The sequence below is a fragment of the Triturus cristatus genome, chromosome 6 (genome assembly GCF_964204655.1).
Source record: "Triturus cristatus chromosome 6, aTriCri1.1, whole genome shotgun sequence".
Lineage (NCBI taxonomy): Eukaryota > Metazoa > Chordata > Amphibia > Caudata > Salamandridae > Triturus > Triturus cristatus.
In genome coordinates this window covers 1,649,316,222-1,649,338,404 of record NC_140589.1, presented here as the reverse complement: position 1 = coordinate 1,649,338,404, position 22,183 = coordinate 1,649,316,222, and the positions used below count along the sequence as shown (strand labels likewise).

Sequence of the window (22,183 nt, the reverse complement as noted above, 5' to 3'; positions counted from 1 at the left end):
TATTTATATTGGTTCCTTAATTCAAACTTTTTCTGTATAAATTACTATCTATAACACAGAAAACACCATGAAAGCAAGCATAGCTCAGTGACACACCATTATAACAAGTTGATCTTTTACAGGCTAAACTTGGTCAAAGTTTCCTGTATTAACAGGGTCTGTCTCAACTGCCAAAAACTGTCTAGAAGGGTTCCTCGTAGGCCACAGACCACATATGCGAAGTTCATAAACCTTGTTGTTAATATCCTGAAAATGGCTCCTCCATGCACAATATTTGCCTCCCTCACCTTAGAAAAATAATTAGTAATGTCACCATCACATAAATCCTTAATTAATGGGAAAAATGTACGCCCCTTTGTTTCCCTGCACAATGTTTCTCTCACCATATGGTGTAGAGGCTTCCATTATGGCGAATTGAAGTGTACGCCCATATCTGTCCCTTAAATAGCCTTAGATTACAGGGTTGTATGAACAAGCACTATCCCCATTTTCAACTTTATTTACTTATAGTACAACCACCTGGAAAAGAAACAACCCACTTCTAGATGCTCCCTTTTGTAGGAGAATGGCATTGACTGCATAGTTGCCCCCAACTTTTTGCTGATGTTTTGACTGTTTCCTGACTCTAGCCAGGCTGTGGCCATGCTATCCAGGACCCCAGCCTATCTGCTTCCTCTCTAAACTGATGTGAGTACATAAATCTACCGACTCGTCCTCCTATGATAGGGATATAATATTGGCCTTTGAAGCCATTTGCTTTCAAGTGGCTAAAGAACTCACCATGAAAGGCAAAACTGTTAAAAATAAGTCTATTTGTGGTTGGTTCAATCATAGTTGTACTTCAGCTCTAAATCAACTCAGAAAAGCCCTTAATGTTAAACCGAGAGACAAAGGTCTAGTGACACAATTAAGGAGAGAGTATTCACAAGTAATACTAGCACGGAAGAGAGAAATTAAACAAGACGCGTGGGTAGCTTTATCGGATAATGCTATCCTGAAAGATAGTTCCAAATTCTGGGAGATCATTAATTCTCCGTTGCTATCCGGTTCCCAGAACTCAGTACTAGAAGTGAATATCTCTGAGGAAGATTGGTTAGGTCATTTTGAAAAAATATATGGAAGTAATCTCGAGATAGAAGTCTTTGTGACTCCAAATATTAGTTCTCCTTTTCCCCTTATTATTTTTTACTATTGAAGAGGTTGAGAAAGCTATCGAGGGGACGGCTGGGCGCAAGGCTCCTGGCCCTGATGGGATGCCCTCGGATATGTACAAGGCTAATCCCAAATACTGGGCTAAAGTTTTGTTAAATGTTTTTAATTCAGCGGTCACAGCAGCCCCACCGAAGACTTGGTCTCAATCAATCATAATCCCTGTGTTTAAGAAGGGTCAAAGGGGTGACCCTAGTTGTTATAGGCCTATATCCCTGCTAGACTCCTCGTTTAAAATCTTAGGTAAGGTCATTCTGGCTAGGATAAGCAACTGGACTTCCCAGAAAGGCATAATTTCTAATGCACAGTATGGTTTTAGATCAGGGAGGGGTACAGAGGACCAATGCCTTAATTTACATTTAATTATTGCTAAGTATACCAAAGCTTCAGGGGATTCGATTTTTTTAGGTTTTATGGACCTGTCCACGGCTTTTGACCTGGTAAACAGGTCTAAGCTCTGGTCAAAACTCCTGGAACTTGGCATGGATAGGGCTTTTGTGTACTTTTTGGCTGAACTACATAAAGACCTGAAAGCCTCAATAAGGATGTCGCAGGAGGGGAAATGTACTGCCAGTTTTAAATCTGGCAGAGGGGTACGTCAGGGCTGTATTCTTGCCCCTATGTTATTTACGTTGTATATAAATTCCCTAGAAGATAGCTTGCTAGTTGCATCTCCAGATATTACCCGGATAGATGGTATTCCCATACCCGTACTTCTTTATGCGGATGATACCGTTTTGTTGGCCCAGACGCCACTGGGGCTCCAAAGATTATTGAATGCCTTTGGGATTTTTATGAAATCCTTGGACCTTGTGGTCAACAACAGTAAATCGCATGTTATGGCATTGGGGAAGGGAAAAAACCATTTTAAATCTTGTTATTGCAACGGAGCTGTTATCTCTAGAGTGAATGTTTTCACCTATTTGGGAGTCGTTTTTGACGATAGGGGCACCTGGGTACCCCAGGTATCCTCTAAGGCGAAAGCGGTACGTAGCTCCTCGGCTGCCATATTGGGTTTTGCAAAAAGATTGGGAGGGAAACCCTGTGAGGCTATTTTAAAAATATATAAAGCCAACACTGTATCAATAGCTAGGTATGGGGCTGCTATATGGGGGTATATTAACCCAGATCCCATTCAAATAGAGGAGAATAAATTTTTTTGTGCCCTTCTTGCCCTTCCTCTATCTACAGCGACATATTCGGTCCATCTTGAACTGGGATCTGGATATATTACAGATATTATAAGAATAGCACCACTTCTATTATGGATTAGAACCTGGTTAAACCCGGATCTTACACTGAACCATAATATCTTGAAAGATTGTTGTAAGCTAGATAACTGGAAGGGTATTCAGTGGCTGTCATACATTAAATTAATCTCTAAGGAGTTAGGACGCCCTGAGCTTTTTACAAACCCTGAAGGTCTATGTAAAGCAGATACAATGTGGGTCAAGACAAATTTCATTAAGCACTGCGAGGTTGAGCGCGAATCATATGAGTATGGTAAATCCACTGTAAGGGCTCACCTCTTGCTTAATTTATCTATGGCTATGCATCCATATTTATCAACTGTTTCAAAATTTTATCATAAATGGCTTCTGACAAAATTTCGTTTCAATCAGATCCACCATGTATTAAGTGTCCCCGAGGGCTGGTGTAGGCCGGAAGATGGGGTCCCCTGCAGATGCGATGATTTTTCTGTCCAAGATACGATGCACTTTATGTTTTTTTGTCCATTGTACCTTGATGCTAGGAAAAAGTTTATTTTGCCTATTATGAAAATGAATGCTTTCGTCCAAGTTAAACCTGCTTTAATGTTTTTACAACTAATGGAACTACCCTCAACCATGTTTTATGTAGTTAGCTTTTTAGTAGCCTCTATTAGGCTAAGGAGGGATAGATTGGCTGCTTTGGAGTGAATTGATTGGTTTTATAAACTGTACCACGGGATAATTTAATTATTTTACATCTTTTACTATGTATAAAATGAAATGTTTTTAAAATTGTTGTGGAATGTATTGTACACTTTTATGATTTTAACTAATCGAATAAAGTGGTTTTGATTGATTGATGTGAGTACCCTAGGTACATTCCAATTGGATACTGAGGACACCCTGTCAGTCCCTTGTAGATGGTACCCTAGGTACCCAGGGCATGGGTCCCTCAGAGGCCTACCAGGGGCTGCAGCACTTATTGTGCCACCCCTGGGACAGCCATACAAACTGACACCACCAGACCACTACTGTAGTCTGGGTAAGGTGGTGCTTGCACCCCTTACAGGGATATAGGTATCCTGTATCCCACTTAATACAACCCATATATCCTCATAGGTCACCCCTAAGGCAGGCCTTGCTAATCCTACAAGGCAGGATTCTGAGATATGTGTGAGGGGGAACCCCTACCTGAGTAGGGCCCCTCTGCAACCTTCGTAAAACTATTGCTGGGTTGTTTGTAGTGCAGCCATACCATATACTCTTAACCGCATTATAAATAATCGCGATAGCGTGATAACTTGAGAGTGGCTGCACAGAACCATGTCGTATTTGGTGTAAAACATGTAGGAATCATACCCCCAATCCAACCATGGGGGTGAGGGCATGATTCCCCCCTGCTAGAGGGGCGATATGGTAAAAGCGGCAGATTTTAGACACCAATTTAAAAGTGCACACGTAGTACAAAATGGATGCTACCTGCCACCCACACGACTCTGGCTGCCTGTTGCTGGGCAGAACTCCAGCCACGGCAGCTGGACAATCGGTATCTTTTTGCAGGGAGGTGCTCCCACCTCCCCAGACAGACTATGTGGATTGGAACTGGGTGGGTGCACCATAGGATGTCTTTCAGACTTGCACGTAGGCTTCTCCAGTGCCTACTTCTGCATACACCACCTCAAACCAGTTCAGGGGCCTCCTGTCCCCTGCCCAGGCGGGAAACCACACAAAGGGGAGAGGGTGTAGCCACCCTTTCTCGCCTGAACTCTCATTGGTGGGCTCTGATCTGGACACTCCCCTAATCTTTGGATAAAGGTGAATACAGGGTCCCCAGAGCCTTAGATTATTCTTGGACTTTACAGACTTGAACTTCGACTTTCTGCCGCACAGCTGAATGAAGAAATCTCCCTTGGGGTAAAGGAGTTACCCCCCTGCTTGGCAGGCACCTGAAACACTGCAAGTGACCCGGTTGGAACTTCGCTGCTCCTACGGACATCGACGACTCTTACCTACCTTGAGGTGGGTTTCCAAGCATCCCAGAGGCCAGTGAGTGTGCACAGCAAATCTCAGCACTGTGGACCCCGTGGGTGCCGAGATCCCCAATACCCCAGGACACCGGCCACCTCTTGCACAGCACACAAACCTGATGAGTGGGGAAGTTGTGCTTTGGCCCATTATTGAGCCAACCTCTCAGCATCATCTGTGCCAAAGATCGACGCCCTAGCCCGCTCTGGCGACCCGTGGGCGCATCTTTACACACGCCAAATTGCTGCCTCCCGCCGTCCCTTGTCTCTCGACTGATGGGCCCTGGCGGAGGTCAATCTTAACTTCCAAGAGTTCCCCTGGTTGCTCCAGGCCTGCTGTTCAGTCTCCTCACTGGAGACCTCGCTCAGACCTTGTGGGTCTGCAGCAGTAGCTGTTTTGTGATTCTTGCGTGGGTTGCGGTTGCCAAGGCTTAGTGGATCCAATCCGGACACTAACACTGCAGTGACCCTCATCCTTCGTGGGACAGTTGCCCTCCAGAAGCTGGCCTTCCTTGAAGCCTCCTGGACCCCGTGGCTGACGATCCAAGCTACCCATCTTCCACCTGGAAGCACCCGACATTGAAGGGCTCTTTCTCCTGAGCCCCCTGGTCACTGTGCCGTGACCCAGACTCTGTCCCCTCTGCTTTCAGGTCCTTCTCTTCAAGATCTACATCTTCAATCTTCACGACATCGACGACGCTTCTTGCTAGCAGCAGTTCTTCACGTTTTGCCATTGAAAATCAGCCCGCGACCCGACATCGAAAACGACCTATGCACCCGGCTTCCCTGGGGCAGGTAACAGTGGTACCTCGGTACTCTCGTGGGTGTGGGCCCTTCAAAAGCTTAACTCTAAACCCTTGAACTTGAACTCCTGCTAGAAGTGTTTTTAATCTTGTAAAATTCAACTGCGACATTCTCCATAGGCTTTAATAGAGATCCCGACAATAGCTTATACTACTGCACGTGTCTCCTGTGGGTCCCCTTCCTCACTACCTTCGGTGGTTTCACAAGGGGCCAGCGACCCTAAATGCCCTAGGCATTGTCTGTAGAATTGTCGTGGTTCTTATACCACTTTTTTGATATATGGTTTGGTCCCCCCCTGGGGCCCTATGATTCCAGTGCTATTTATTGTAACTATCAATGCTTGTTTGAATTGAATCTTTACCTCCAGCCTCATAAAGAGACTAGTGGGATTATTCTTAAAATAAATACATATATTTTATATATATACCTGTGTGGACTACTCTTTCATTTGGTTATTCAAGAGGTTATCTATGGTAAAACAATAAGCTTAACACTCCTTCAAGACTTAGCCTGAAGGCTGCTCTCCACAGCTACCACTAGGATAGCTTTCTTTAAAGGCTGTCTTTAACCTATCACCATAAGAGTCGAATTGGACTGGTGCAAGGTGTCCCCTATAACTAGTGGACAGCATATGCCAGGCCAACTTCTCACACCTTTTCAATCTTAATTATAGAAGACAGGTCCGAAATAGCATAACACATCTCAGTGGGTGCAATCTTACAATTCTCCTTCATTTACATAAAGCTATAAGGAGAACAATACCTAATGACAGAATGAATGGATATGTTTTTAACCTGCCGGAAGATACCATTCTGAGGAGGTCTCCTTCTTACGATAATAACCGGCAGGTTGTTTAAGCACTGCTGTGTATACCAAGTGATCCAGTAAATACCTGTTTCGTCTATATGCTATCAAGGGACAATCCAGAGCAGGGACATTTCTCACCTGAGAAATAAAATGTTGTTGGCCTATCTCGAATATTTGCCACCCTGAGACTTATAGGGTCGATACAAACACAATTCTGTCTTCATCCCCTTTATTATCTCTGCTGTTCTGTAACAAGAATTTGATGTCATAATATCTTGCCTGGTTTGTTTTTTTGCATATCTCACTAACTACACTGGATATCCTCTGTCAATACATTTTCACTGAAATTCCTTGGCATGTAATTCATAATCTTTCAAGAACGTACAATTCTGCCTTAAGCGTAAGAATTGATCGAACAGTATCTTTTAAGACCTCTGGAGGGTCACTGCTATATTGTCGCAAAGAGTGGCAATCAGTTAATTTCACAAAAACAGTGTAAATCTCTAGTTGGTATAACAATCATTCAGCCAGTGAATGAACTTCAGCAACCCCTCTTTTTTCCCCCCTTCGAGGTGAAAAAAACATATTTAATGTAGCAGAGCCATATTCATACAGAGTGAAAATGTGGCGCTTCTTCATGGATGACTAACTTCTGGTCAAAACCCATATAATGTCTCTCAGCTTGGGGCAGAGTGCTATTTCAGCTTCACTTCTAATAATTCTGCTAGGAACATTTAGAAGGTGTTTGATACATTGGAGGTTGTTACAAATGACCCCCAGACAACAGTTTGAATTTTAGAATGTGGGTGGAGTGGCTACAGAAAATAATCCCTCCAGCTAGTGGCTTTATTAAGCCCTTCACCAAACACAGCGTATATCGCCCCCAGACATCTATTCATGAGAAGGAAAAAAAGCCAAGCAACCTGAATCTACCTTCAGCATCATGCCAGTTTGTTCTAATACTGGTAAACGTTCCAGTATTGAGAACTAACCAGCAAGAATCTACACGCCAATTGATGGATAAAGCTCGGCACTGGCTAACGATATATAACAGAGCAGGCGGCCTTTTACAAAACAATTTGATCATGGCTGGAAGAATCCCCTGGGTGGTTCCAGACCCTAAGACGATTGATGACTATATTGTTTTCAATTTTGATAACCCAAGATTGGTTGGGGACTTGCTATCACAATTAGCACCAGCTCTCGTGCTTACTTCCCAAATATACACTGTCCCATCGGGTTTTTTCTACAAACCTGCTTTTTTGCGCGTAATTAATGATCAAGGGTTTTCACACAGGGAAATAGAAATACAATCTTTGTGCCCAGGAGGGAATATTTAGGTTCTCTCTGTTGCAGAACATGAATAGCTGCGATTGACTTTCCTCCACTAGCTAGACATTGTCTCTTTCAAATAACCTGGATAGTAGTCGATACAATTGGGAGAATAAATCAGCTGGGCCAAATGCAGTAGATCCCCCAACTCAGGGTGCTCATAACTTGCGGGGCAAATTGGCTCTATCAAGGGAAAGCTTATGGACAACAAGTGTCGATGAGTATACACTTATTTCATGAAATATAGTGGGCTATAAGAACAAAAAGAATAGCGATGATTGGCACAAGGAGTTGTTAAACCATGAAATTATATGCATGCAAGAAACTTAGGAAGTGGACCCCATCCATTTAATGGTTCCGCTTAAATTATATCCCCTTGATATTGGGATATCCATCCAAAGCATATTCACCAAATCAGCTTTCCTGTATCCATGTGATGAACATTCAAAACAATCTGTCTCTCTCATCCTGTTTTTCTGTTCTCTCTATACAACTGAGAGGAAAAGGTTCATTGTCCCAAACTGCAAAAATTGACCTTATGCTCTCACAGATTAGCTCTCTCAGCACTCTAGCTACTTGAATAACCAGTTATATGTTTTACGATTGCGTCTTTTATAAATGCTGTTCTAAAATCTAGAAGGACTACTACTGTCTAGCTAATTTAGTGAGATATAGACATATAATTGTTTAGGGACACTGGTGTAGGTAATTCTGATCCTAACAGGACTTTATTGTAATGAATTTAGATTGCTGCTAACGCCCTTGTAGCTATATCTTGTAGATAGCTTAACTTCTTCACACTGTTAAGGCGTATAACGGCTATTAAGTTTAACTACGCTGCATGTAGGCTGTGTCATTTAAGATTTCAGAGATGTTTTTATTGTTTTTTAAAATTTTATTGTTATTGAATGACTAATATTTATATTTAATGAAATGTACATACTTTAATGCATTTTTAATGCGAAATAAAGTTCATGATGCTGATGACTCTAAATGTTCCTACTGAGAAATATTCATAAATAGCAATTCAACATCGAGAGTCACTAGAAATGCATGTTCTTTGTCATGTATAGAACCTACAACCAGATTTATTGTACATCTTGGGTCCTGCAGATATGCTGATGTTATCTCTAGGGTCATTCAAGAACAGACATTCTTTGTAGAAAGCCAGCCAATTTCTATCCCTCTTTATGTCAATTCTCTTATATGAGCTGTAGCTCATTTGTAGGGTATTGACCTAAATATGTATAATGTTTATCTGTGGTTACTAAAGTGTTCATGGATTGCACTTAATCATTCTTGTCAATTACAACATTAACCTTCCTGTCTTATTCAGTGGATTTGATCACCAGACTAATCCTTTTAAGTGTACTTAATGATGGACTCTCATTGGATGTTAGCTTTTGTGGGTATTTTTCTTTATTGATCCAAATCGCTTTAATATTTTCAAGGATCTTTTTCTGAGAAACAAACGTAATTGCCCCTGCAATTTTCTACTTGCTGGATGGATCATTATAATTCAAAAGCTATTATCCATTTTTCACACTCGTTGAGACCTGTGTACCGTAGTTTTTTGTGCAGTGGTGTTTTAGATTCCCCACTCCTGGTGTTCCATGTAACACTCTTGCTGCCATCATCAGCTACTAAGTGTTGGGGTCTTCCAGAAGCCAAGCTCCATCTTCCATGTGCTCTGTTTATGAGCTGGAATAGCTTTCCTTTCCTCTAAGACCAATGCTGCTTTTGTTTGGTTTTAAAACAAATACTATGTTTCTCTAAACCGCAGAAGGGAAAAGAGGTTAAGTGCAGGTATTATCGTCCAAGTCCTCATTTTCCCCTACTCGCTAGGCCGTTGGAGTGTTTGGTCTCCACCTTTCTTTCTCCCAGACTCTGAAGGTCATTTTGAGCTCAACTTCTTTTTAATATTCCCAGACTTCTGGTGCATGGGTAGATTCACATGAAAGCATTACTGTAGGTCAGTGACTTATTGTTCTTTAACCCTAAATCTATTAAGACTTCTAATTCCTCAATGCTGAGATTACATGGAAGCTTTTGGATCAAACAAGTGTTATCACTCCACTGATCAAAAATGTGCAAAACTAAATGTTGATTTTAGGAGGTATAGACGCCTCTGTCTTAATAGCAGGTGTGTCTGACAAAGTGAAAATAATCTAATTCCAATTTATCATGTAAAAATCATCTTTCTGAAATCCATAGCTTTTCAAAAGCAGCAAGAACTTATTTGGAAATAAACAAAGTATATGAACAGTAACATCAGAATTGTGTTACAGTTAAAAATAGACCAATTGAAATTAAAATAAAACCAAAAGAAAGAAAATCAGATGTTGGGATCAGGTGTTAAAAGTTATGAAAAACAGGTCCAAAGAAAACAATAGGAACCAAAAATGTAATTCAAGCAACTTAAGAGTGATTAACTGGAACCAAGTCACACTCAGATGTCCAACAACAATGGAGCACAGTCACACACAAGCTTTGGTATGCCCAGGTAAAGGTTTATGAAGAAAGGAGATCTGGGCACTCTTTGCAACTCCACAGTGAGGTTGGGAAATGATTTGTGATTAATCCGGGTGAGCCTTTAAACTACCTTCTGAATTTGTCATTTTTTGGTAAGTAAAAAGTACGTAATGATCCGAGGCCAAGAGCTGTGGTCAAAGAGGACTCCACTAGATCAGATACATTGTTTTCACCTTCCTGCTGGCACATCAAACTGAAAACACTATGGTCTTCATTAGCCACACTCTTCCTGCTCTTGGGTTTTACCTTCAGACTTAGACATTTTTCCATTTTTCTGTAGGTCAGAAACTTTCATGTTTGCAAGGCTGGAATTCATTGCTGAGCAGGGATCTCCGAGGGTCCTATACTTATTTTCACAATCCTGCTAGAGCCTCAAACGTAGCATAAATAAGCTCCAAGTGTAATATATTAGGAAACTGTAGCCTCCAATGTTAATTCTTTTTTAAGTAGGATTGGCAGGTTGTGTTGGTGATACATTTTTGAAAAGTTGAGAAAAAAAAGAAATTCTCAAAAATGTGATGGCCTTATTCTTAGAGTTTCAGCTGACCAATTTTTTAAGGGAAGGCTTCTTTGACACAAAGCAATGGGTTTAAGTGGGAACAAGTCTTTTCCTCGCTTCTAGTAATGTCCACAGCCAAAGGTCTAGCCACCACTGCTTTTCCTCCTAGCACATAAACTATATTTTTCATTACTATCTTCCATTTCTTCAGTCTTAGGAAAGATGTTTTACAGTAGGCAGGTCTATGTGGTTGTCATTGTGGGGTCAGTATGAGTCTAACACTTGTAGCTCTCAAAGCAGCTTTCAAGGTCCAGAGTTTGAGCAAAATAGGTGAAACCTCAAAACTGTCCTTCATCAGGTACATGGGAACTGTTTCAAGAGAGTAATCTTCACTTTTCCTCAACTCTTTTCACTTCTCTGTCTTGATAGTGGTTACAGCAGTTCTTAAGGTATGACCTCGGTTATGGTTGATGAGGTTCCATGAGTGAATGTAGCAATGGTTCCTGCACATTTTCTACCTTGTACTGCACTGTGACTGGCTTCTGACACCAAAATATCCTTTGCTGCAACAAGGCCACAATGCCTCTGATTCAGTTTTTGAAAGTGGCAGAACAGAACTTGGTCTAAAACTCTCACTCTCCTTAGAGCTTCCCAAAGCCAGCTCATTCCATTTCCCACAGAATCAAATCCTTTGTAGGCACATCTGCTTTCACCCGTTGTCAGAGCCCACCCTCTGAAAGGGGACTTGTCTTCGAATATATTGGCACATATATGTAATTCCTGAAGGGATATGAGCTGATAGGAAATGCATTTTTTAGGAAATAGTTTGAAATGGAACAGTTGGCCTTGCCTCAGATTAGAATATTAGGTGTGAAAAGCAGCTATTACTTGTGAGCTGCAGAAGTCTCAATTAGAGGAAGGGGTGTTATGCTACCAGCACAAACTGGTCAACTTTAACGCAGAAATTTCTCATTATAGAGATAGATAACAAAAAACAATTGTGTTCTTTGGTTTTCATTTTGTTTAATTTTGTTTATTATGCTACTAGATGATGTCTCTAGATTTTCTTATCAAGCTCATAAAAAAAACCTTTAAAATAAATGCCTAGAGAAAGACACGTGCATAATCCAACTACCCTGGGGTCAAAAACAGTTGTCAAGAGTTCAAAGTTTGAAAGATTTTATTTGGTGAAGCTGGTGAAAAGGTACGTTTGGTATAGGCTTATTTCACTGTAGGCAACAGTGTCATTTTAGAAATATTTCACATTACTGTTACAAACTATTCTCTTTTACTTCACTACAAATGTTTAAATGCTCACTCCGACAAATGGGATACTTGATTGGGTCTTTTTTGAAAAAAGTCATGATTTAGACACATTCCTTGTGCAACAGCATCGTCTTGACTATTGTCAGTATACCAGTCTTCACTTGCACTATATCTTAAGAAATCATGCATGATGTTATTTTTGTGTTTACAATAAAGATCACTAAAACTTAAGTGGTTAACGGCCTGCACAGTGCATACAGTGTATAAACGAAATGTGTTGAGAATGAATTTTAATATGGTTTTTAGCTATTCTTATAATGGTTTTGTATTTAGTTCAGTTGACTGAAATGTAAAATTGTATTTGAAAAATATTGTGCTCATAGTTTTTTGTCATGCAGCAAACTAGAGATTTTATAATCATGATTGCTAAAACTAAATGACATACTACCTTATAAGACAGTGTCTGACCTGGACCTACCATATCTTCCATCCTTAACTAACCCCACCACCGCTTCCCCCTTCTGTAGCTATGTTCACAAAGCAGACAATCAGCAACAGCGGGTAACCAGTTCGTTGAATTCACAACAAACCCTTACGATCAGAAGGGAAAGGAATTAGAGAGGAAGTTAGACTTCCTACATTTGCATTCACCTGAATTAATATCGCTATTACCACATGCAAATGTGTCCAGTTTAAGGCTAAGTGAGTTGCCTTTAAGCCCTAGCTATAGGATAATACCTCTGAGGACACACGTATGCCTCTGATCTCAAGATAATTGATCCTCTAATGGTGGGCATACATCACCAGCAGATATACATACAGTACCAATAAGTATATTTGGCTTGGGAGCGAAGACTCACTTTTTAATTAGTATTCATAAGTTCCCTTACAGTTGGATTTTCAAACTGTAAGCTGGAGTTAACAAGGGGAACCTAGTAGTCTCATTTGTGTGTTTATCCTCCTCCTGACTATGCTGGTGCTGTATCTATGTTACCATGGACTAATTTTAGGGAAAGTAGGATTCCGGTCCTGATGAAAGCCCTGGAATCTTGTTTGGGCCACTATAAGGTCTGAAACCTGTTGACCTAGTTGGATGTAAGAGCCAGTAAAATCTCCAACACATCCCATATCCCCATTTTAACCTTCTCTTCACCACCCGCCTAATAACGAGTTGTGTCCCTAGGGTAGATAAGTGGGATTTTTTTTTTCCTATCTGATTTCTTTACCTCTTCTTCCCTGAAAGTACCCTTGATGTAGCCGAGGATTCTTTGGCGAGTGTGGGATGACGATAAAGCATGACACCCAGGGAGGAGTGTGACGTCATAACATTTATTTTTGTTATTATCCCAGGGTTTTGTATCTTGATATCAGGGGCATTGGTGCATCCTCAAAAAGAGGTATTATCCTATAACGAGGACACAAAGGCAATTCACTTAGCCTTAAAATTGACTCGTATACCTGTTGTGATAGCACCAGCTTTTGTTCACAACTGTTGCTACGTCAAGGCAGTAAGTTACTGGATTTGAATTCAGTTAGTTATGCTAGTGGCTCTCGACCAGAGCCATACATAACAGAGTAAACACCTTACTGAAAAGTGTTGATTTGTACGAGGTGTGATGTGCTTTCTGTAGAATCAAGACAGGTGTTAGAACTGGCATCCTTTGCGTGGTTTTCCCCTGCATCTTTGCCTCTTGTATTTTTGCTGTGTGCTGAATTATTTTTTTGCTGGTTTAGGTGCTTTGGCCATTTTGCCACTGCTGATCAGTGCCAAAGTGCAAGTGCTCCCTCTGTAAATTGTGTATATGCATTGGTGTTTCCATGGTTGGCTTATTTGACTTGCAACAAATCCCCTAGTACAGTGCACTATATGTGCCCAGGGTCTGCATGTCAAATGCTTCTCGTGGGCCTGCGGCACTGATTGTGCCACCCACACAAGCAGCCTTTCAAAGGGGTCTCAGGCCTGCCACTACAGTGTCTGCGCGCAGTCTCTACTGCTTTGTCGACCTGGCAAGTGCACCCACTTACCATTTCCTAACCTTCCCTTTTCTTACATGTGAGTCACCCCTAAGGGAGGCTCAAGGTACCCATGTGGGCAGGGTGCAGTGTCTGTGAAAGATAGGACATGTTGTGATGTGTGTAACATGTCCTGTGATGTGTGTAACATGTCCTGATAGTGAACTACAGTGAATTTCATTTTTCACTATTGAAAGGCTATCTGTCCCATAGGATAGAATGTGAGTTTGTTTATAAACTTTTATAAATATAACTTTCAATTGGGACAAGATGGGAAGATAACCTTTAGTATGCCTGAACTCAGAAAATAAAGATGCATCTTTTAGTAAGGATTATTTTTACATTCTGTGTTTGAAAATACCACTTTTAGAAAGTGGGTATTTTCTTGCTTGGCAAACACAAAGAGATGATGGACTGAATGCTGAAACTTTTCAAACTCTCACCCCCAGTCACAGATCTGGGCTGAATCCATCATCATTCTTTAGCTCACTTCGCCACCCCAGTTCAGACACAGCTTTCTGCAAATCATTCTTGACCTTGTGCCTCATGGGAACAGTCCAGCCCGAACTGCCAAGCCATGTCTTCCCTGGACCGGAAACAACCATCCTGCGACCGGTTTTGGGGTAACACCCCTAATCAGCCAGGCTAGCTTGAATCCAGTGGCAAAGTGAGAAAGGGACCCTCGTCTGGGCATACACTGCCAACTTAGGGCGAACAAAGCAAACACAAGGAGGTGATGGATGGAGCGCTGAAACTTTTCAGACACTCACCCCCAGTCACAGATCTAGGTTGAATCCATCATCATTCTTTAGCTCACTTTGCCACCTCAGTTCAGACCCAGCTATATGCAAATCAGTCTTGACCCTGTGCTTCATGGGAACACGGTATGCCCAGACATGGGTCCCTTGCTCACTTTGCCTCTGGATTCAAGCTAGCCTGGCTGATATGGGGTGTTACCCCGAAGGATGCTTTTTTCCGGTCCAGGGAAGAACTGGCTTGGCAGTTTGGTAAGGACTGTTCCCATGAGGCACAGGGTTAAGACTGATTGCATATGGCTGGGTCTGAACTGGGGTGGCTAAGTGAGCTAAAGAACAATGATAGATTCAACCCAGATCTGTGTCTGGGGGTGAGTGTCTGAAAAGTTTCAGCGCTCTGTCCGTCATCTCCTTGTGTTTGCTTTTTTCTTGCTTAGTCATCCTCTATGCTTCTGCTGGGTTGTGTATTGACAGTCTGGTTTTGGAGTGCCAGGGGCTGGGGATGTGCATTCAATGTAGACAGCCACTTGGGGGGGTTGAGGTTTGCCCTGCCTTTCCTGGGGGTGAGTCGGGCTGGGCTGAATAGACTTGTGCTGCATTTAGAGTAGGTGGAGGAGATTTCCTTTCACCTGAATGGGCCTGGTCTGCCTTACACAATGCTGTCTCCACCTCCTGCCGGGAAGCTGGACCAGAGAGGACAGAACTGGTTTTGACTGAGCACAGGCTTTCTCTGCCACCAGCGAACAAAGATAATTGCTGTAGAAATATTGGGCACAGACCCCAGAACTTTAGGTGATTTCTGGATATCAAGAGGAACCTTTGCCAAGGATTAGAGCTAGAGAAACTGAAGAAGAAAACTGCCCCTTTGCTGTGTGCTGTCTTGGGTTGGCCTGCAGTGGCTGTTTCTGCCAAGGAAAGGACTAAGACTTTGCTGTCTGCTGTGTCCCCTGCTTGAGGAAGATCTCCAAGGGCTTGAAGTAGAGCTTGCCTCCTGTTCTAAAGTTTCGGGGACACAAAGTTCCTCCTTAACTCCAATGCTGGAAGTTCTGACCTGCCAAGAGCTGCCTATCCGTGTTCTGGCCTCTGGAGGTTTTTTCTAGGGCTGGGAACTGCAAACACCAAAGAAACTGTGACACTCGCCGCATCGTCTGGATTCCAACCGGTATCGCAGTAGTGCGAGAAGAATTTCTGACGCATCGCCGCAGCCGAAGAACTGACACACCGAGGGGACGCCGCTGAAATGGTTGCAGCGCCTGTTTTCCGCCACCGCCTCGACTATCAGCGCAACCCGGATTTTCACGCATTGTATTGTCCCTGATTGTCATGCATCGCTTCGAGGCGCCAAGTCTGTCGCATCATTGGGCGACGCAGTAAGAAACCAAAGCATCACCTTCTCTCTGGTAAGGAACTGACAAATCACCTCCCCTGCGCAGCAGTAAGGAACTGACGCATCCCCTCCCCCTGGAGCAAAGAACGGACGTTTCACCTTCCCTGAGTGTAAGGAACTGTCGCATCACCTTCCCTGTGACCCTTTTATCTTGTAGTTTTGACGCATCTAAGGTACTTTGTGCTGAAAGTGTAGCATCCACCATTTTCTATGAACAGAACTGGTTTTGCCTTTTAAAAGTCATATTTTGAGCACTGTATTGTGGATTTTTGTCATTTGGGCTTGTTTTAGTTTAGATAAAGATGACTTCTTTTTCTAAGCTGGTGTGGTGTCCATTTGTAGTATTTCCACAGTATTACTGTGGAGAAGTGTGGCTCACTGGTTAGAGGCGGCAGACCCGTAAGCAGAGGACGGCCCGGGACCAGGGTTCAATTCCCGACGCGGCAGGGTCGTGGACCAGGGTCAGCGGACTCGATAATTCTCGCTTCGGTGCCTACTCTAGTCAGGGACCACACTCGGCAACTCTGGGCATTAGCTTGCCTCATCTTCACAACGGCCCCCCCAGACCGCCGGGGATGCTTGGTCGCACCTTGGAGATACCCATTAGGGACCATCTCTCAGGGTGATCCAGGACGGGTTCCCCAGCGGTCGAAGCGCAGAGATACTCCTCTGGGAGTCGATTCTAGCGCTATATAAACCCACAATTAAATTAAATTAAATTACTGTATGTGTGCACAAATGCTTTACACACTGTCTCTGAGATAAGTCTGTCTGCTCATGCCAAGCTTCCAAGGGGGTGAGCACGGGTATTTTAGGAGTAGAAGTAGTAGTAGGGAGAAGGGCCCCTACTTGGACAAAAGTGCAAACCATTGTCAACTAGAGACCCCCATTTCTAACAGGCGGGCAAGTTTCATAAATGTTTTGCAGGCTGTTAATAATAAATCAAATATCTCTTTTTTTCAGCTTCCCTGGAAGTCCCTAACAAGCATCATTGAATATTATTATATGTGGAAAACTACTGACAGATATGTTCAGCAGGTAAGATATGTATGCAATGTTTTGCAAGGTTGTGGTATATTTTGTTGTCAATACTATTTTCAAGTAATGAATACGTGGCCCAGTCTAATGAATCTTTGCATGTGTACAAGTTAAAACAATATAATCTAAGCAATGTAATTTGTTTTATTTGCATCATCAAGATTTCATATACATATGAATGTGTACTTCATTGTCTCTGCATTGTGCATTTTAATATATACGGTTTTAATCATGTTCACTTCATTGGGACACAGTATTCATTTTAAAATACTTTTTTTTTTTAAGGTGAATTTCCATACATGTTTTACAATCATAGGCTAACTCATAGGCAATGTTTTCCATCAGTTATTTAGCAATGTGCAAATGAAGGAGGCAATGAAAAGGACTAGTAAGCAGGTTCCGTTACTTAAGCATGTGTTGCTGAGATCACTAATATTTAGGTTTCAGGTTCCAAATCCAGCAGGATTAATTTCTTTCTGCGCCAACCGTTCAGATACTGAGAGCTTACTCTGTCACTTTGTGACTTTTTCCAACTTTTTATTGATCCATTTTTTAGCTTTGCTCCCAGTATGCTAGGGACGTGTCTTCCCAATAAAATCATGGAATTAAAGCTGTGTGATGAATGTCCCAGACAGATGTCTGTCCCTGACCCAGACTTGGTTGTCTGTGGTGCCTGTTGTGCCTGGGGTCGTGCCATGACAGCAAGGCCTGCGCCAACTGCAAATCAATGCACCTGAAGGCAATTCGCAAGCAGGTAATTGAAGCTCCTGTTGGTGCAGCAGAAGGCGGCTCTGGCTGGCCCAACTCCCAAGGGAGATCTCGAGGCCATACCCCGTAGCTGTTCCCACAGACGATAGTCTTCCCACTCCAAGTCCTTGTCTTCAAAGTCGGGTAAACCAAAGAAGCACATGAAGATATCGTAATGTTCTTTGGCTTCAACTAGTGTGCTCCGTGCTTCTAGGCTCTGCTCCTGCACTTCACCTGCGGAGCTGGCGGCTGGGACTGCTCTACGCTTCCGTGAGTTCCCTGGAGCTGGAGCAACTCCTTCCAAACTCAAGGAGTTTTACTTTGCCATGCCGGGTTACCGTTGGTGAGTTTGCCCTTGATACCTGCCGGGCCCAGTGAATCTGGCCCCTGATAAAGATTGACAGTGACACCAGTACCTCCACTTTTCCCGGTCCCAGTCCAACCAACGAGGTCATTGCCACTCAATGAGGAACATATTCTCCTCTGTCACTCAGAGACGACGACACTTGATGTTGAGTCCAGTGCTGCCTAGGTCATGCCCATCTCCAGACATCCCACCCTTGGACAGGGCCCTACTTTCTGGCCTTTTGCAAGATGACTCCTACCAATAGGAAATCTGGGTGATGCAAGTAGTCTGGACACCATTCTAGACTCTGGCCTGGTTTACTCTACAGGGTCTGCCATGGAGGAAGGTATATCTTTTGTGACCATGTTGCTCGGGGCAGCAGAGGTTCTTGACTTGCAACTACCCTCTACGGTCAAGACCAGTCAGTGTCTTAACAGCGGTGCTTCAACTGGGGGTCTGCTCTATAGAGTCCCATCTCCCTTTCATGAGTCCCTCCCCAATGTTCTCCTGGGGGCCTAGGCCAAACCATGCATAGGTGCCCTCCTGCACAGAATGATTGCCCTGCACCATCGCCATGACCCTGGACAACCAGCTTCTTGTCATAGCATCATACTGCCGAGAGTCTGGTGGTGCAGGCCTCAACAGTCACCACCCCATCAGAACGGGAATCTAAGAGGCTGGATACTTTTGGGAAGAGGATCTTCTCTTGCACTAGTTTGGCATCGCGGTTAGTGAACACCGCATGCCTCTTGTGTCGATACTCCCTTTCCGTATAGGATTTAGTTGTGCAGCTGCTGCCCATGTTTTCTGAGGCGGGTTGAGTCATCCTGAACAAGGCATTGGTTGACGTCAGGGACACAGCGAAAATATCATTTGGTGTGGATTGGACACCACTGATTACCAGGCAGAGACATGGCCTTTACAGTGCCACTTCGCCACCATGCCTGGTTGCAGTCCACCAAGTTTTCAGGGAAGGTCCCATCATCCTTGATACACATGCCCTTTGACCACTCCCGTCTCATTGGCGACAGGGCTGACATGACACTCAAGTGCTTTAGAGAGCCGAGTCACCACTGAATCCTGGGGCCTTTCCATAGGCTCCCTCCACCTGCAGCAGGCCTTTCACCCTTTTCCTTTACCACGGTCTAGGCTTTCATGGGTATCTGCAATACTCTCATCCTCCAGGCCAGAAACCTTCCCAGTCCTTTTGTGGCAAGTGTTGCGTATCCAATAGAGGATGTGGGACCTCGCCCAGTGTAGTGTCCAGTCACTCACTCCTGTGGCTGCTGCAGCCTCCAAACCTTTTTCGTGGGTCCTCCATGCAACACACCTATCCCATTGTTGGCACGATCAGGTGCCTCCTGTCCTAATGGCAAGCAATAACTTCTGACAAGTGTGTGCTGCAGTTTGTCCTGAACGGTTATGCCCTACCCTTCCTAGAACGTATGCCACCTTTTCCACCATCCCCAGAGCAGCTGACAGAGGACCATGTCTTTTTGCTTTGTCAGGATGTGCAGGCTCTGTTGGCCAAAGGAGCCATCAAGAGGGTGCCAGTGTCAGAAGCAGGACTTGATTGCTATCCCCACTACTTTCTGGTGGTGAAAAAAGACAGAGGCCTTCGTGCTATACTAGTTCTTCGCCCTCAATGCTTTTCTACAGAAAGAGAAATTAAAGATTCTCATGTTGACTCTGGTTCGGTCTGCCCCGGAGACTGGATGGTAGCATTGGACCTCCAGGATGCATATTTTCACATTCCTGTCCTTCACGCCCACAGGCGTCACCTGCGGATCGCTGTAGGCCAAGAGCATTTCCAGTTTGCTGTGCTTCCCTTTGGCCTCACCAGTGCCTCTCAGGTGTTTATGAAAGTGGTGGCAGTTGTTGCAGCACTTCTGTGGATATCCGGGCTCCCAGTCCTCCCTTACCTTGACAACTGACTGTTGACAGCAGGCTCAGTTATTTATCCACCTCCAGACTATGGAAAACGTTCTGCCATTCTGGATACAGTAAAGTTCTCCATATACCCCGTGGAGCAGAGAGTCAGTGACATTCAGGCTTTGATCCTGATGTTTTGACCTCTGTCCTGGATTTCAGTGAGACTGACTCTGTAGCTGCTGGAACTGTTGGCCTCCTGCAGGGGAAGCATGCTCGATGTCATACGTGGGCTCTTCAGTGGTATCTGAAATACCAGTGGATGCAGCACCATAAGAATCTCTCTGACCTGGTCCAGATTTCGGGGGAAGACTGTGAAATATCTAAAGTGGTGATTGCCGACTGCAATTGGACCAGTGGTAGAACTTTCACCGTTCCCCAACCGGAACTGACAATGGTAACCCACGCATCACTTCTGGGTTGGGGTGGCCATCTGGGAGAGGTGGAAACCGGAGAATGCTGGTGTCCATCAAAATTTCAGCTCCACATCAACCTCCTAGATCTGAGGGCTATTCGCTAGACTTTCAAAGCCTTCCTTCCATCCATCAAAGTAAGGTTTGTTCAGATGTTCACAGACTACACCACCGCCATGTGGTATTGTTACAAACAAGGCAAAGTGGGGTTGTGAACCCTGTGCCAGGATGCCCTGCTCCTCTGGAATTGGCTGGAGCGACAGAACCTATTCCTGGTCGTGCAGTACCTAGCATCTCTGAACACCAAGGTAGAAAAGCTCATCTGTCCATGCCTTCTAGATCACGAATGATGTTTACTTCCAGAGGTGGTGCAAGGACTCTTCTGATAATTGTGAGAAACTTGGCTCAGTCTATTTGCCACCACTGAGAATGTGCAATGTCAGTAGTTCTACATGCTGAAGCTTCCAAATTGGCACTCACACTGACATGCTTTCAGTTAGACTGGAACCAGAGACTCCTCTATGCATTTCCACCAATACTGCTCCTACCTTGAGTTCTCAAAAAGATCAGGACTGACCAGGCCCAAATCACCTTAGTGGCTCTGGACTGGGCTAGGAGAGTTTGGTATCCAGAACTCCTGAATATCAGCATCTGTCTTGGATCAGGCTGCCCCTTTGGGAAGATCTGCTTATCGCAGCATAGGGAAGGGTCCGGCACCCAAAACTGCACCTAGTCCACCTTCGTGCATGGAGATTGAGCATTGATAGTTAAATGCCTTTGAACTTCCTCTGAACATTTGTGAGATCAAATTGACAACCATCCATCCCTCAACAAAGCTGCATACGCCTGCTGTTGGGATAAATGTATGGCTTGGTGCTCCTCCCATGATATTGACCGACTTTCTCCCTCCTTGTTTAAAGTGTTATTGTATCTGCTGCTGTTAGCCTGGCAAGGCCTTGCCTTGGGCACTGCTAACAGTTATCTTTTAGCCTTCTTTGCTTTTTTTTACAGTTGCTGAATCAGCCCTCACTGTTTGTCACCTATTCTGATATATTGTCTTAAAGGTTCTCAACGTTTGTTCCCTCCTATTCCTTTCATCATGCCAGATTGGGACCTTAATTTGGTCCTTACGTTTCGCATGGGCTTCCCAATTGAGCCTATCCCTAACTGTTCGCTAAGACTCCTGACCCTTAAAACTTTCTTCTTAGTGACCATTTCATCAGCCAGGAGGGTCACTGAGCTTCAGTCTTTCAGTTAACACTCCGTACACTAACTTCTACCCACAAAAACTGGTTTGTCGGACTTGTGACACCTTCCTTCTCAAGGTGGTGACCCCTTTCCATGTCACCCAAAATATCATGTTTCCGACATTTTTTGCTCACCCTAATCCTTTTAAGGAGTAGAAGTTTCCCCATATGGATCCAAAAATGACTGTCCTTTAAAAATGATCGTACAAGAGACAACTGGATGGATGATCAACTCTTTATCAGATTCACAGGAGCCTGAAAAGGCAAGACAAGGAAAAAGAGAACCATCTCTTGATGGAGCATACTTTGCATTACAATCTGCTATGCAGTAGCAAAGAAGCAGGCTCCTGAGGGTTTGTGGGCGTATTCCATCAGGGCTAAGGCCGCTAATACTGCGTTAGCATGCGGGGTACCTGTCCCAGACATACGCCAAGCTCCTACATGTGTGTCCTTCTACATGGTCTCAAAGCGCTACTGCTTGGATTTTCAAGGTCTGTTGGGACAGGCCTTTTGCCCGTTCAGTTCAAACCAAGGCCAATGGGAACCCTTTGGGGGGGACCAGCATTGACCTCATTTTGATCCGTTCCTGTCGCAGGCACTAGGCCCAGCCACACAAGTGGCACA

General features: G+C 43.8%; 1 protein-coding gene across 3 annotated transcripts in view; it reads left to right on the top strand.

The window, feature by feature from the left end:
- The window catches only part of MTA3 (metastasis associated 1 family member 3), a 988,675-nt gene that overhangs the window by 414,234 nt on the left and 552,258 nt on the right, over nucleotides 1-22,183 (top strand). For all 3 annotated transcript variants that reach the window (XM_085612803.1, XM_085612804.1, XM_085612805.1), the window contains exon 10: nucleotides 16,803-16,877. In XM_085612803.1, coding sequence (XP_085468929.1) covers nucleotides 16,803-16,877 — 75 coding nt within the window. The remainder of the gene's footprint in view (nucleotides 1-16,802; nucleotides 16,878-22,183) is intronic.